At 32.8% G+C, this 17,228-nt stretch overlaps 2 protein-coding genes and 1 long non-coding RNA gene across 3 annotated transcripts; 2 read left to right on the top strand and 1 right to left on the bottom strand.

Moving 5' to 3' along the window:
• Positions 1–877: 877 nt before the first annotated feature.
• On the top strand, positions 878–3,501 carry LOC120119469 (pentatricopeptide repeat-containing protein At4g20740-like). Its single transcript, XM_039139287.1, has 2 exons — positions 878–1,293; positions 1,386–3,501. The coding sequence occupies exons 1-2, from the start codon at positions 925–927 to the stop codon at positions 3,024–3,026; spliced, it is 2,010 nt and encodes a 669-aa protein (XP_038995218.1). The 5' UTR covers positions 878–924; the 3' UTR covers positions 3,027–3,501.
• Positions 3,502–4,260: 759 nt separating this feature from the next.
• On the top strand, positions 4,261–6,607 carry LOC120119471 (U3 small nucleolar ribonucleoprotein protein IMP4-like). Its single transcript, XM_039139290.1, has 9 exons — positions 4,261–4,407; positions 4,491–4,574; positions 4,671–4,780; positions 4,885–4,935; positions 5,508–5,651; positions 5,740–5,829; positions 5,964–6,070; positions 6,328–6,412; positions 6,501–6,607. The coding sequence occupies exons 1-9, from the start codon at positions 4,296–4,298 to the stop codon at positions 6,573–6,575; spliced, it is 858 nt and encodes a 285-aa protein (XP_038995221.1). The 5' UTR covers positions 4,261–4,295; the 3' UTR covers positions 6,576–6,607.
• Positions 4,484–15,194, bottom strand: LOC120119472. Its single transcript, XR_005515832.1, has 3 exons — positions 15,184–15,194; positions 13,950–13,961; positions 4,484–4,615 (listed from the first exon to the last, which is right to left on the bottom strand). It is a non-coding gene; the product is annotated as an uncharacterized LOC120119472 (long non-coding RNA).
• Positions 15,195–17,228: the final 2,034 nt, after the last annotated feature.

The raw sequence follows: 17,228 nt of genomic DNA, 5'->3' as shown, positions 1-17,228 counted from the left end.
TCTTTTAGTTTTCTATTATGTTGATCTTCCATGCTTTTGGACCATTCGATTGATTTTGATATGTTTTTTGCGTTCGTGGATGGTTTTCTCAAGTCGCTTGACTTTGATTTGTGATTTTTCGGTGGTCTTTCAGTAGGTTCATCTCCTTTTTGTAGTTCGTTTGCCAATGCAGTCAGATTTGTTCGTATCTTTATTTTTTTCGAGCATTTTAATTATTTTTTTACATATTCTTTCTTTGGTCCTTGTGTGATCTAGGTGTTTATTTTTTGTGTTAATAGTTATAAGAAAATGTCTTAATTATGATTTAGTTTAAGTTTACAATTATGCTTGTACATTTTTATTATAATTCTGGATATTTTACATTTTTAATAAAACTAATAGTTTTCTATAATAAAAAAAGTATTGTTCTCAGAGGTTTTGAATTTAAACAGTTATGTACATTATTAATTGATTAAAACGTTTTCAACATATACTATGTTATATTTATCATAAATTATTCAAAGAGAACAAATCTCCTCAATTGTTAAATTATATAATAATATGTATTAATTATTAGTTAACTTATAATTTTTTAATAGGAATTATTTAGATAAAAATTAAAATATCAATGACTAAATTATTCCAAAAAAAAAACTAAAGACCAACGTGATCATTTAAATAAATATTAGAACTTAATTTTATGATTATATCTTGATTAAGTTAAAACATTAAGTGATCAAATTACTATTTTTCGTTGAAAAAAATAATGATAAAAATGAATAAAATAAAACTATAGTTACCATTTTGATATTTCGAGAAGAAATCAAGCAATGATAAAAAAGACAAATTTTAGTTGAAGAAGAAAGCCCTCTTAAAAATTCTGGGTGAACAAAGAGGATCCAAAAATGCCACCCAAATCAATCTCCCCAAAACCCTACTTCTTCTATGGCCACCGGAAGCCCTCCCAGAACCGCCCAGTTGTTTATGGCGGCCTCTTTTCGAACCGTCAGATCCTCAAACCACCCCAAACTCCTCCACCACTTTCACCGCCCTTTGATCTCCACAAATGGGACCCACACCACCTCTCTCGGAATCCATCGCTGCCGCCAGTCATTCCCAATCCACACCAAAACCCTAAACTCTCACCAATCGCCCGATTCATCATCGATGCCTTCCGCAAGAACCAGTACACTTGGGGACCAACTGTTGTCTTTGAACTCAACAAGCTCCGTCGTGTTACTCCCTCGCTCGTGGGGGAAGTGCTCAAAGTCCAAGACGACCCCGTTTTGGCATCCAAATTCTTTCGCTGGGCTGGTAAGCAGAAAGGGTTTAAACATGATTTCGCTTCTTATAATGCTTTAGCTTATTGACTCAATAGAAATGGTCGTTTTCGAGCTGCCGATCAGGTACCGGAACTAATGGATTCGCAAGGGAAACCGCCGACTGAAAAGCAGTTTGAAATTCTAATACGCATGCATGCTGATAACAATAGAGGACAAAGGGTTTATTATGTGTATCAGAAAATGAGGAATTTCGGAATTAAGCCGCGTGTTTTCTTGTATAACCGAGTAATGGATGCATTGATCAAAACTGGATATTTAGATTTAGCATTGTCTGTGTATGAGGATTTTAGAGGGGATGGTTTGATGGAGGAAAGCATTACATTCATGATTTTGATCAAGGGTTTATGTAAGGCTGGGCGGATCGAAGAAATGCTAGAGGTTTTAGGGAAGATGAGGGACACGTTATGTAAGCCTGATGTTTTCGCCTATACGGCTATGATTAGGATCTTGGTTTCCAAAGGAAATTTGGATGGGTGTTTGCACGTTTGGGAGGAGATGCAGCGGGATAGGGTGGAGCCGGATGTAATGGCGTATGTGACATTAATTGCAGGGTTGTGCAAGGGAGGCCGGGTGCAGCGAGGGTATGAGTTGTTTAAGGATATGAAAAAGAAAGGGATATTGATCGAGAGGGCGACCTATGGTGTCTTAATAGAAGGATTCGTGAAGGACGGGAAGGTTGGCTCTGCTTGTGGTTTGTTGAAGGATTTGATGGATTCTGGTTATAGGGCCGATTTGGGGATTTACACTTCACTTATCGAAGGCTTGTGTGATGCGAGGCTGATCGATAGAGCGTATAAGCTTTTTCAGGTAACCGTTCAAGAGGGCTTAGAGCCGGACTTTGCGACCGTGAAGCCGATGTTGCTGGCATTTGCAGAGATGAGACGAATGTCTGACTTTTGCAAGTTGCTAGAGCAGATGCAGAAGTTAGGATTTTCTATTAATGATGATCTCTGTAAGTTCTTCTCGTTTGTGGCTGAGGAGGAGGAAAGAACAGTAATGGCTTTACAAGTGTTTGACGAGTTAAAAGCAAAAGGTTACAGTAGTGTCCCGATATATAATATTCTGATGGGGGCTCTCCACAAGACTGGGAAGGTGAAGCAAGCATTTTCACTATTTCAAGAGATGAAGGATATGAATCTCGAGCCCGACTCCTCTACATATAGTAATGCAGTATTATGCTATGTTGAAGATGAGAACTTTAAGGATGCTTGCATCTGCCATAACAAAATTATAGAGATGTCATGTGTTCCTTCCATTGAAGCATACCATTCTCTCACTAAAGGTCTCTGCAAAATCGGTGAGATCGATGCAGCTATTATGTTGGTTTGTGATTGTTTAGGTACTGTTACATATGGACCCATGGAATTTAAGTACACTCTTACTATCCTCCACGCCTGTAAATCAGGTGCTGAGAAAGTGATGGAAGTGCTGAATGCAATGATGCAAGAAGATTTGCCTCCAGATAACATTGTATGTTCCGGAATTATAGCCGGCATGTGCAAGTATCGGACTGTAGAAGAGGCGAGGAAGGTGTTTGCTAATTTGAGAACCCGGAAACTGATAACCGAAGCTAATCTGATCGTATATGATGAATTTTTGATTGATTACATGGAAAAGAAAGCAGCAGACCTTGTGCTTTCGGGGTTGAAGTTCTTCGGTCTGGAATCTAGACTAAAAGCAAAGGGCTCCACCTTGTTGTCTTAGATCAAACTATGATGCAGTTGCAGTTTAATTGGTTTCGGGATTGAAGTTCGTCCACTTGGTTTTGAGATGGAAAAGCCTTCCGATATGACATCAGCAGTCCGGAATATACTGCTCTTATGTGCTGCAATCTATTTCACCATCGGAGATTCAATCATGGCAGATATACTCGTTAACTTTGATCGAAGTTCCAGTTCAGCGATCGGATCTTCACTCAATGACATAGTTCGAATGAGCTACACATTTCACATCATGCTGGTATTCCCTCTTTTAAACTTCTCGTTACGAGCCAACATCCAACATCCAACATCCAGTATTTTCTTTTTCCAGAGAACACTCTCCTGGCAAAAGGCGACACCAGATTCATGCCCCTCACGCTTGTACTTTTAGCCTTCGGTTACTTGGCAGCCATAGCCATCCCTAACTTATGGTACTTCTTTCAATTCATGGGATAAAGTTGTGCCAATTTTATTTTAAAGTGATATTAAATGCATTTTTAATATTTCTATAAAAATTTTATAAAAGAAAATTTCAATCCTCCCCAAAAAATTTGGGGGGTGTCAATTGACACCAAATATATAATGTTGTTCCATCACTGATGTGCGGCAAGATGTGTAACGTTTGTTAAACCCATGTATCACATTAGAGGAAAAATAACATAGGTACCACATTAGGAAAAAATCAAATTTAGGTATCAAAATGTATAATATTTGTTAAATTCAAGTATCATATGGGATAAAATAACATTAATATCACATTTAAAAATATTAAATTTGAATGTCAAATGATTTAGTAAGTACACCGGTTCAAAGTTTAGGATATCCGTCTATGCCTGAAGTATCGTAGCTTGGATAAAATTACCAGGTAAAGAAATGGGCTCGCACAAAAAATTAGGTAAATATTAAAAAATTAAAAATATTATTAAGCTGTTCAAATATAAAAAAAATAATGAAAGCGTTAAATGTTAAATTAAAATAAAAAAATTAAATAACACATATGTAAATATAATTACTCAAACTCAAGATTTCTCCATCGCTAAGGTTGTTTAATGGATTCAGAAGAAAAAATTATAATATATGTATCACCTCTACATAAAATAAATAATGTTTAGAATCAATGTGGAAAATCAGGTAAATTTTAGGGGGCAATTTACTAATAAAACTTTTTTTTAATAAGAATCCGAATCAGGGTAGGGTATTACTAAGCCCAAGAAAGTATGGACTTGAATTATAAACCCTAAACCCTCGAAGAGAAAACCCTGCGATAGTAGAAATGTTGAGAAGGAACATTCGTTTGAGAAGAGAGTATCTGTACAGGAAGAGCTTGGAAGGCAAAGAACGTTTGCTTTATGAGAAGAAACGGAAGATCAAAGAAGCCCTTGATGGTACCATTCAATTTTCTCTCTCTTGTTCTTTTATCAAAATTTAATTCCAATGTTCAGTTTTTGTTTTTTTTTATTCGTTGTAGAGGGAAAACCCATTCCAACTGAGCTCCGGAATGAGGAGGCCGTGCTTCGCCAAGAAATTGACCTCGAAGATGATTACACGGCCGGTAATGTATATTTTTATTTTTGCTAAAATTTGGATTTTTTTCTTTTGCTATTCTCTCGTTGTTGATATATACGTGTTTAATTTTGGTGGATTTTAGTTCCCAGAACACATATTGATGATGAGTATGCTAATGCCACCGTACGAGACCCTAAGATTTTGCTGACAACGTCTCGGGATCCAAGTGCTCCCCTTGTACAGTTTGTGAAGGTTGGTTTGTCTATTTTGGTGATAAATACCACTTTCCCCTGATATTTTGTGTGTATGGGTATGTTTAATTACTAATTTGGTTTCCTGTGGCATGTTTCTTTTAGGAATTGAAGTTTGTCTTTCCTAATGCGGAGCGAATGAATCGTGGTGGCCAGGTCAGTGCATCATTGCATTGTTTCTTAATCTATGCTTTATTCCTTAGATTCTTCTTTGTGGTCTTTTTTTCATGATGCATTTGCTGAATTGTTAATAAGTCTTTGTTTTTCTATGTTGAGAATATAATATATGTGTAGGTACTACTACTATTGGTTTTGGCTTTGATTTTATTATCAGTTACCTGGCCATGGTCATGTTCAGTGTTTAGAGTAATTCATTTAATTGCCATAAATTTGTATTGTATGACTTTAGAATTTGTATGTTAAACATTCTATTTAATCTATATTTCCTTTGAATCATTTCTCCATTAGTCTTCTCGATGCAATTTTGCGTTGGCAACCTTTTGAGTTGCTCTTTTTCTCCAAATAGTAATTAATTTGCAACTTTCACCTTTTAAATCTTTTAAATAGTAATTAATTTGCTTTGCCTCAGCTCTGCTAGTCATGATCCATGTAATGAGCACCAACACCCTTAATTTTACATGATAAATTTATTTACTTATTTGACATCAAACTGGTTTTCTAGTGAAAATTAGAAGGTTATTATCTATCCCTATTTTTCATATTTGCAAGTTATATCTGAAATTATTGAAAGTTGCCGTGCACACGAGTTTACATATATTATTTTGGTTCATGAACGTCGGGGTATACCAGACGGTTTGATCATAAGTCATCTACCTTTTGGTCCCACTGCATACTTTGGGTTACTCAATGTGGTAAGTATTTGATGTCTCTTGCCTGCATAGGTGTTTACTTTATCTTCTATTTCTATGCCTGTTTTCTTAACCTAATATTTCCCTTTATGTTACAAGACATGACATTAAGGATAAGAAAGCCATGGGAACAATGCCTGAGGCTTACCCGCATTTGATTCTTGACAATTTTAAAACCAAGGTAGTCTTGTCGCTTTATATTGCCATATTTATGAAGCATATGATTCAGTTGGGTACAAATCATTCTTGAACCTTTTTGGGATTATTTCTTAATATTTTATGTTGCTGACATTCTTTTTCAATTTATTTTGCCAGCTCGGTGAAAGGACAGCGAGCATTCTAAAACATTTATTCCCTGCGCCAAAGCCTGATACAAAACGTATTGTGACTTTTGCTAATCGGTCTGACTATATTTCATTCAGGTGGGTTCTCTTGTAAATTTTCTTGTTTCATTTTTCATTAAAACGGAGATATTGTTATCATTTGTGGATAACAAGGGGACCACTGAACTTCATCATGCATACTTTGGAACTATTGGTCCATGCTTGTCAAAACCTTGAAGTGAGTCAACATCTCAGTTGCGGGTTTTCTGTTATAATCTCAACATAGATTGTTATGCCTTGTGTTTCAATGGTATGAAATGTTCACCCTCACTCATTTATAGCATGTAAACATACAGGCATCATATCTATGAGAAGCCTGGGGGTCCTAAATCAGTTGAGTTGAAGGAGATTGGTCCTAGGTTTGAATTGCGGCTTTATCAGGTAAGTATCTTGCCATATCGATAAATTGTAAGGTATTTCAAGTAACTGGAATTGCAGTTTAAATTCACTTGACTTGGTTATGTTGTAGGTAAAATTAGGAACAATGGAGCAGAGTCAAGAACAGATCGAATGGGTTATTAGACCTTGCATGAACACGACCTAGAAACGCAGCTTCATCGGAAACGACCAAGAATCAGACGATAAAAGAAAGAAAATTAAAGATTAAGCTTTGTGTAACACCCATAACCCGTATGATTATACCTATACAGATTATAGATGTTATCCGAATTTCTAAAACCATTTTGTATTCAAAAGTGATTTAAGATTTATTCTCTTAAAATAATAACTGATATTATAAAAATATCATATAAAAAAAAATTAACCTTCGTTGTAACAAATTTAATTCAAAAGATTTTTTATGAATAGGATCTGTGAACTGTGAACAGTGAGGGTATCGGTAGGGCTGAACAACGAAATCGAGAAAATCGAAAAATTGACACGAACCGAGTAAAATATTTCGTTTCGGTTCAGTTTGGCAATATACGGTTCGGTTTTTAGGTTGGTTTGAAGTCTCAATTTTATTGATTTGGTTTGGTTCGGGTTTTTCATATGGAACTCATTTGTTCCATATTGAATCGAATAGATAATTTTTTTAAAAAAATTTACAGTTTCAAGTGATTTTTTTATTGAAAAATCAATAAACCGAACCAAATACACCCCTAGGTATTGGTTCCTGTAGCGGGGAATCGGTTCCCTCAAAGCATTTTGGAATTTTTTTTTAAACTTGGTTACTGTTCATTGTTACAGTAACTTCTGAAAATTACATATAAAACTCATAAAAATTAACCTTTCATCACTATCAATTTACCAATTTGTTTCTAAATTAATTCAACAAAACAAATTGAACATTATCAAATTTCATGCTACTATCTAAGTCAAATTTCATCATATGATGTCTTATTGATATTGAAATATACTAATCGATACTTGATGTCACTTTGAACTCTTAATTCCACTATTGGATTTTTACCTACGCGTGAAAATCATCATACGCCAAGTATAAACTTAGTGAGACAATTAAAACAATAAACAGTGCAATACAATTCATGCACGAATTTCAATGTCAATTTCAAAATACCATAAAATCATATTACCAACCTATCCAATATTTTACAATGATCAAAATTATATAAATTTTTTTTATCATTTTTCCTATAAGCTCGTAAGTTTATTCTACCAATATACTTACAATTTATTCCATAAGCTCGCAAGATTATTTTACAAATACAATTACCATTTATTACATAAGTTCGTAAGCTTATTTTCCCTATATACTTACCATTTATTCTATAAGCTCGTAAGCTTATTTTACCAATATACTTACTATTTATTCCATAAGCTCGTAAGCTTATTTTCCCAATATACTTACCATTTATTCCATAAGCTCGTAAGCTTATTTTACCAATATACTTACCATTTATTCCATAAACTCGGAAGCTTATTTGCATACTTACCATTTATTAAGCAATAAATCATAAATCATAGCCTATAGCCCAATATACAACCTTAAGGACCCTGGGTATTCGAGTAATATTTGCACCGTAGTGCTACACATAAGGTCGTGCCCACCATATACACCAAAGTGTATTACACATAAGGTCGTGTCCACCATATACACCGAAGTGTATTACACATAAGGTCGTGCCCACCATATACACCGAAGTGTATTACACATAAGGTCGTGCCCACCATATACACCGAAGTGTATTACATATAAGGTCGTGCCCACCATATACACCGAAGTGTATTATAAACCTGCAACCGCTATACTCTATGGCATGCCAACTATACCCTGTCCCTCAATGACTTACTTGGGCATATAGTCTATTTTATTCGATTCATCCATGGCAAAGTATAATATCAATATTTAACATTGGGCAGTTCATACCCGAAAACATTCATGGTAAAATATCACATTTTCTATAATCAATGCATTATAATTTCATACTGTGACATATCAATGTCATGTCAATTTATAAAAATATGACATAATATCATGCTGATATAAACAAGGTCGACTTATCACAAGTCTTCCTGATGATGTATAAAACATCCATGTATAATGTCATGCATGTATTGCACTTACCTTGACACTTTATAATTTTCCAAATTTGTGCCTCACTATTGTCCACAATAACCCTTTCCTTTTATACTCAAATCGCTTTGAACACTGAGTAAATCACGATCTGTACAAAATATAAATTCATACCTATATATATGTTAGTATTGTACTAACATAAATATATTTCCAAAATAACTCCATAATATATTTGAAACTAATTATCTATCAAAACACTCAACTCTTAATAATTCCTTTAAACATTAGAGCCAACTTTTCCAATTTACTCAAAATGGTCCTTCACCATTTTATCACTTAGATTCTTAATACCAATAATTTCAGCATTAAAATTATTATCATTCAAATACTTTTATAAAAGCATAATTACATTTAAGTACCCCAACTATGCAATTGTTGTACTTAAATCACAAATCTTTTCAAACTTCCAAAATAGTCATTTTTCATATCTAACACTCATTTCAATTCCCAAACAACAATTTCCAGCATGATACATCCATTATATAACACTTACACAACAACCCATCAATTTTCCATATTCAGACAATTCACACTACTTTTAAAGAATCAGTATTATGTATTGATATACACACTGGAATTTAATTATGTTTCTTCCCTTGAAAACTAGACTCGAATACGAATCTATTCATATAAAGATCTCATTCTAATTCATTATGTACAATTTATGGTGAATTTTCAAAGTTGATCAACAGAATCTGTTTTGCAGAATCTGCTGTCCGATTTTTCTGACATTTTCTTGGTTAAAAATTCATATCTTTTTGTATACACATTGAAATTGATCCTTGTTTGTTTTAAACAAAATTAGATCGATATATGAACATAATATATAAAAATAACCTCCAAATTATTTTTATATAATTTCTGGTGAATTTTCAAACCCACTGCTAAATTCAAAATATAAACTGTTTTCTTTAACTCTATAACCCATAAAACACAAGAAATCAACATCCCCTTCATCAACTCAAGATGAACTTGAACACTAACAATATTATCATGTAATATTGGTACCAAATGATAACGTTTTTCGCATATAACAATTTTCTATTTTCGACATACTCAAAATCATAAGGAAATTGCTTGAAAATTGAATTGAAGTTTTCTCTTACCTTTGAAGAAACCCACGTCTGGTTGGAGAAGAAGATGAAAAAATTTGGATGAAATGTGGGAAACATCTCATCTTAATTTACATTTCATTCCACTTTAAATGAATATAATATTCATTTAGTTGAGATAAGACCAAATCACCCTTAATGAATCTTCCTATTCACCATAAAACCAAGCCATCTGATCCTTATCATATTACAAAGTCAAATATGAATTAATTTGACTTTCATTTCTGAAATTCCCCTTGAATTTTCAAAATTTGCGTTTTAGTCACTAAATTCCACTGTTTCGATTAAATCTGAAAAATTGCACATTTGCAAACCAAATTTCTCTGATATAAAATATTAAAATAATATTTCCAACCATTTTATAACATCCTTCAAATTTTTGTAAAATTCTAATTCGATCGGAATTACCGATTCCTTATCGAACTTTAACCCTTTCTAGTTTTTCTTTACTAAAATTCAAATTTCAAAAATATGATTTCCATAAAACTCTACTCTTAAGAGTAAACCATCTATTTATGGAATAAATTTCTTTTTAGGAAATTTATCACTTAATTCCTCAAATTTTTCCCAATTTTCTACTTTGACCATCAAACTTTCCAAATGTTCATTTTGGTCATTGTTTAAATTTTTGGGGTATTACAATTCTCCCCTCCTTAAGAAAATTCGTCCTCGAATTTTAAAATTTTCTATGAAAACACTAACTCCCCTTTTATAAGGATTGCTCAAGATGAATAATCCATGCATACACCTTATGCGAAAACCTCTTCTAATCTTGCCAACTTCTTGAATTCCAATTTTTCTTCCTTAATTTAGGGATTTTTGTGAAGATCATGCAAATCATTAGATTTTGAACATGTTTAATCCAATTCTTCAACCTGATATTAAAATATCTACACATTTACATATCATCCTCTCTTTCCCAAAGTAACGTCTTCTAAGGAGATTTTGATAAATCACTTTGACTAGAGGAATCATCTTGTTACGCAGTTCTTTGATTTCTAGAGCTAATATCCATATTGGTTCTTCTTTTATAAGTTAAATCTGTTCGAATCTTAATTTCCTCTGATGCAATGACATATGAAGAATCTAATCGATACTTTCTAAGTATCAACATATGAAAAACATTGTGCACTTTGTCCAACTCTGGATCTCAATTACCTCCAGAGTTAATGCTAACTGATAAGCCATCAGCCTTGTTACTCAATTAATAATCGTTATTGTAGGAAAAATTCTACTAAAAACAGATTCTTTTCTTTTCTTATGATTCCTTGGAATCAATCTCACATGCACTCAGCATATCTTCTAATATCTGAATAGTACTTTCTGACTTACCATCTATCCGTAGTTGAAAAATTGTACTGAAATTCTGTAACACCCCAACCTGTTTTCCGACTCGGATACGAGTTTGAAGCGTCACATTTCTTTACAAACTTTGACTTTTAAAGAAAACCGAAGAAATTTTAAACTTTCATTAAAATAACATTGTTACTTTACATAAGTTGACCAAAACAAGACACAACTGATCAGAGCATTTGTAACTAACATATTTCTTACATGCCAACACCCTACATACAACAAAATACATATTGTGACTTTACTTCTGATCTGATCGCTGAGTGGAGATATGTTGATCTGCAAATTCCTATTCTTGATTCTTTTGCTCTTCGAAACCTACGTGTAAAAACACTTACACGCTAAGTCTTAGACTTAGTGAGGCATCATTACATAATAAAGAATTACTAAAAATATAAACATGCAGTCTACTATCCAAATGCAATTATACTATCATATTATTATTTATTATACCACATATGAAACAATGTAAATCATAATAATACCGTATTAAAATACCATCATATACATCCTCTTTATGTCCTGTTTAAGCCCATATACACTATTGAGAATTCAAGGTATACGAGTACTATGAGATTGTGCACACGTATGTTGTCACCACAACTTAATGAATGTCCTGAAGGACCTATCCATAGGTCATAAAGAACCTCAGCAACTGTCCATAGGTCCCAAAGAACCTAGGTAAACTATCCATATGTTCCTTAGAACATAGGTATATTGTCCATATGTCTCAAAAGACATAGGTAATTATGTCCATATGTTCCGTAGAACATAGGTAAACCCTCGACTCTTGACATGCCAACTATACCTACAGTTCTCATAACTCATATCATGGGCATTATCTTTATATCGTTTCACATCTTCATGTAATCATACGATTCACTTTCACTTATCACATATACTTTCTCTTTTATATATCTCATAGCATATAACATTTCTCATGTGTTCCTATAAACATGTCATACATATCAGGCATGTTTACACAACTCATTTCTATATAACTTACGTGAATCTATATTATTTTTCATATAATCATATAATATAATATTTCATATAACCTCATGTATCACATCACATAGATACATACTCCAGTACTCATAGTTACATATCACTTAAATTATTCATATTTACATAATTCATGGTCATATAACTTCTATCACCAATTCACTTATCTTATCTCTTATTCTCATATGTTCATATTTATCATATAACACATAAGATTTATTGCATATTTATATCGCATTCCTACATCACTAATTCATAATATAATTTATATCGTATCATCTATCTTATTCTTTATTTCTTAGTATGCACTTACATTACATAACCTATATTATACTTATAAACATATATACATATATATATATATATATATATATATATATATATATATATATATATATATATATTACTTCTATTATTTATTTTATATACAAATTAATCAATTTACTTAATTCAATTCCATATAATTCTTATAATCTTCTCATATCACTCCATAGCTTTTATCATACAACTAATGTATCATAATTTTATTTAAGCATATGAATCTTTCCCATCCATCTTATCCTATATGTTCATATTATCACTTAATTGATCATACTACTATGTACTTGCCCAACTCACCTTCTTATTATTTATGTAACCTTTTCCTTTGCTTATTTAGTTCATATCACTTCTCATAAACTCACTTTTACCATATTCTCATATTATTACTTAAGTTATCTCATATCATGTATTCATGTAGTTATATTTCATTTCTATATATATCTCAAAGATCTTATCTTTTATATTCATATAATTTATTATCATCTCATATGGTTTATATCATCATAACATAGCATATATTCACATCAACCATATAATACATATATATAATAACATGTCAACACATATAATTCATACACACATATACTTCTATTTATGAATTCATGCATTTTACTATTGGAAATAGACTTGTCACAAGTCTTATTTTCATTTAACATCATATACTACTAATATGCACTCACCTTGACCTCACTAAGTTCCAATCCACTTTTATGCTTTCCTTTCTTCCGATCGAATCTTAACTTGATAATCATTCCGGAACTTGTTCGTGCTTGATATCTACACAATCATGTATTTATACTATCAATATCAGATTGATATACTTTAATTTATCATTTCTTAGAATGAAAGAAAGATTTATTCCATTTCCCATTAAAGTGCATCAGTACATTCTACAGTGTATCGATGCATCCTTTAACATGTGCATCGATGCACTACCCATGCATCGATACACCAATCACCTTCGATGTTTTAATCTTAAGGGGGTGCATCGATGCACTCCTTATGCATCGATGCACTAATTGCATTCGATGTTCATTTATTTGAGAGTGCATCGATACACATTAAAGATGAATCGATGCACACTACCCAGAATTACATTTTAAGCACGAAAATGTCTTGTTTTGACCCCAAATTCTACTTATTAATCCCTCCTTATACCTTAAAACTTATCTATACATATTTAAACCTTCTTATAATACTATAACACTTCACCATATCTCATAATTCACCATAATTCTTGAATCAAAGAATTTCATCAAATTTTCCATGTTTTCTAAATTCAATTCTATCACCTCTAACTTCTTAATTAACCATTTGACAAGTCAAATCCATCTTTAGAACTTCAAAAAAAATTCTCTAACAAAAGTTCATTTCTACACCCTTCATATAATTTCCTTTTTAATTCTATATGCTTGATGTTTAAAGCTTATATAAGCTTTCCTTAAGCTTATATAATACTCAAAGAATCAAAATCAACTTATAAATCCAAGAATTAAACAGTTGAAATTAAACTCACCTTTAACTGAGGCTTACGGGGAGAAGAAGAAGCTGAAGAAGAAGACTCTGGATAGATTTCCTCATTTCCCACGTTTTTATATTCCTGAAAAAGAGAGAATAAAAATGTTCTCTTAGAAAAGACCATAATACCCTTGTTACTTTCCAGCTTTACTATTAAATCCATGAAATTTTAACTTATTTCGAAATCAAGCACATAGTTTTCAAAATTTGCAATTTAGTCACTGATCCTGAATTTCGGGATGTTACAAATTCAATCAAGTACCCAAAACTTTATGCAAATATTTCCAAAATCTTAAAGTGAACTTTGGATCCCTGTCAGATATAATGGATACTGACATTCCATGTAGTCAAACTATTTCCCAAGTTATACAACTCTGTATATTTATCCAATGCATAGTCCATTCACATCGAAATGAAATGTGCCGATTTAATTAACCGGTCACTATCACCCAAATGGAATTCGTTTTATTTGATGTCAAAGGTAACCCTATAATAAAATCCATAGTGACTCTTTACCATTTCCACTATGGAATATAAATCAGTTGTAACAATTCCAAAAGCACTTGATGTTCAACTTTTACTTATTGACATGTCAAACATGTAGCAACAAACTCAGTAATGTTTCTTTTCATACTCAATCACCAAAATGACTCTTTACATCCTGATACATTTTGTTCCTACCTGGATGCATAGTCAGTAGACTATAATGTACCTTAGAAAGAATATTTTTCTTCAACTCATCATTATGAGGAATACAAATTCTTCCTCAATGATTTTCATCAGAGTTGACTTCAAAGTCTTTAGTCTCGCATTTTTTTTCACAAGTGAAATATTTTTTTCATCTCTCACTTTTTTCCCTTTTTCTTTTCATTTTCATTTTTTCTTCGTTTTCTTTCTCTTTTCTCTTTTTTTTTTCTTTTTTTTTCTGTTTTTTTATATTTTTTAGCTCTTATGCCATATGCGGAGACAACATGACTAAGAAAATCAACTTCTGATAACCAAAACTCACACTTTAACAATTTATCATATAACTTTTTATCCATAGGGGGTATCGATTCCCCCCACGCTCCAAACTGTTTTATTAATTGTTTTCACACTAAAACGGCTATATTATTTTCTCTAATTATCCCCAACGTTCAAAAGTGATTCAAGGTGTATTTAAGCAAGCTTAGAAGCCATTGATCAAAAACAAGAAACATCAAGCAATTAGAATCAAGAGAGAATCAAAGAGAAAGCATCAAACCTCAAGTTTGAGCATTTCAAGCCTATTTTTCATTCAATATTCATTTTGCTTTCAAGAACACTTATTATGCTCAATTGTATTTATTCTTGAGTGTTCTTTCTTTGTTCTAGAATTGTGCAAACATATTTGCCTTGTGAGGTTTTTCTTGTAAGTTTGCAAATTTGTATTTCTCTTTGAGAAAAGAGTGTTCTCAAGAATTGGGGTATATTCTTGAGGGAGTTGTAAGGTTATCTCTTTGGCCTCAAAAGAAAGAACAAATTAGTGAATTTGTTGGAAAATCCTTAGTGTGGATAGCTAAGGTAGTGGACGTAGACTTTGGTTGATAAAGTCGAACCACTCTAAATCGCTGTGCAGTTTCTTTCAATTTTCTGCAAAAGCTTCCACCAAATTTTTTAATTGCCAATTCACCCCCTCTTGGCCATATTCGTCAATCGATTAACTCAACAATTGGTATCAGAGCCTAACTCATTTGAAGGTTTAATCGCCTCTTGAGTCGATTCGGGAAGAGTTATATCGATAATCAAAGTCATCAATGGCCTCTGCTTCAAACTTCGACTCCGGTCTCGATTCGATGCCCATCAACAAGCCTACTTTCTTCAATGGAGCTAACTATGCCTATTGGAAGAATATAATGATGTACTCCATTCAAGCAAGTAACATGGGATCATGAAATGCTGTAGAAGAAGGATACATCAAACCTCTCACTCATCCAAGGTTGTGGAGTGAATGAGAGACGAATGTTCCAGCTCAACTCCAAAGCCATTCATATCATTTTTTGTGCTTTTGGACCAGATGAATACGGAAGAGTTTCATCGTGTACAACCGCCAAAGAAATATGGGACAAACTTCAAGTCACTCATGAAGGTACTGATGAGGTAAAGAAATCTAAAATTAGTATTCTAACGCATAGCTATGAAAATTTCAGGATGAAACCTAATGAAGATATCAAAGCTATGACGGATAGATTTCCAAAGATTGTCAATGGTCTCAAATCATATGGAGAGATCATTTCAAATGAAAAGCTTGTGAGGAAGTTAGTCTACTCCCTCCCAAAATCGTGGCAATCAAAGAAGACGACAATCATCGAGTCTAAGGACTTAACGTCCTTAACTCTTGAAGAGCTAATTGGGTCACTCCTCACTCATGAAATGATGCTCGAAGATGAGATGGACCTCGATAAGATTGACGAGACACCAAAGAAGAAGGAGAAGAAGAAGAAAAACATTGGAGTTGCTCTCAAATCCACAAAAGATGAGAGTGATTCGAATAACGATGACGATGACGAGGAAATGGCATTGTTTGTCAAACGGTTCAGAAAAATGATGAGACCTTATCGAGGAAGAAAATTCAAACGAAATGAAGGCCTAAAAAATAAACCAAAAGAGAAGGACCCAATCATTTGCTACGAATGCAAAAAGCCAGGGCATGTTAAATATGATTGCCCACAATTGAAGAAAAAGGGTCAATCAAAGAATAAGCACAAGGCTCATGTGGCTACATGGAGCGATGAAGAAAGTTCCGATGAAGAGGAACAAGAAGTAGCTAACTTGTGCTTGATGACATTTGAGGAAGATTCTAAGGTAACCTCTAACTCATTCGATTTTGATGATTTATCCTATGATGAGTTATTAGAGGAATATAATGGGTTGGCTTCGGATTATGAAAAATTATTTTTAAAATATAAAAATGATGTTTCAAAATTGAAAAATGAAAACAAACTCATATCCAAAACCAATAATGATCTTGAAAGTAAAATCAAAGATTTGCAAATCAAACTAGAAGAGTTTGAAAAGAAAAAGTTAGATTTGCAAAATTTACTTTCAATGATCAATGATGATCATCAAAAGAAAATTGATGATCTTAAAACTTCTTTTGATAAAGTTGGAACAAAACATTTTGAAAAAGGTGGAAATTCAAAATCTAACTTTGTTAGAAAAAGTTTTAGAAACTACAATCATAGAGGTCCCCAAAGAACCTCTAATGAAAAAATCATTAGAAGTATGTGGGTTCCTAAAGAACTCATTACTACTAAAGATAAAAATATCCTACACAAATGGATACCTAAGGGGACTAGGATTTTGGAAACTAATGAATATGGACCCAAAA

Source organism: Hibiscus syriacus, unplaced genomic scaffold (genome assembly GCF_006381635.1).
Source record: "Hibiscus syriacus cultivar Baekdansim isolate YM2019G1 unplaced genomic scaffold, ASM638163v2 tig00110332_pilon, whole genome shotgun sequence".
Taxonomy (NCBI): Eukaryota; Viridiplantae; Streptophyta; class Magnoliopsida; order Malvales; family Malvaceae; genus Hibiscus; species Hibiscus syriacus.
The sequence above is the reverse complement of the archived record's forward strand: the minus strand, read 5'-3'. Positions and strand labels throughout refer to the sequence as shown.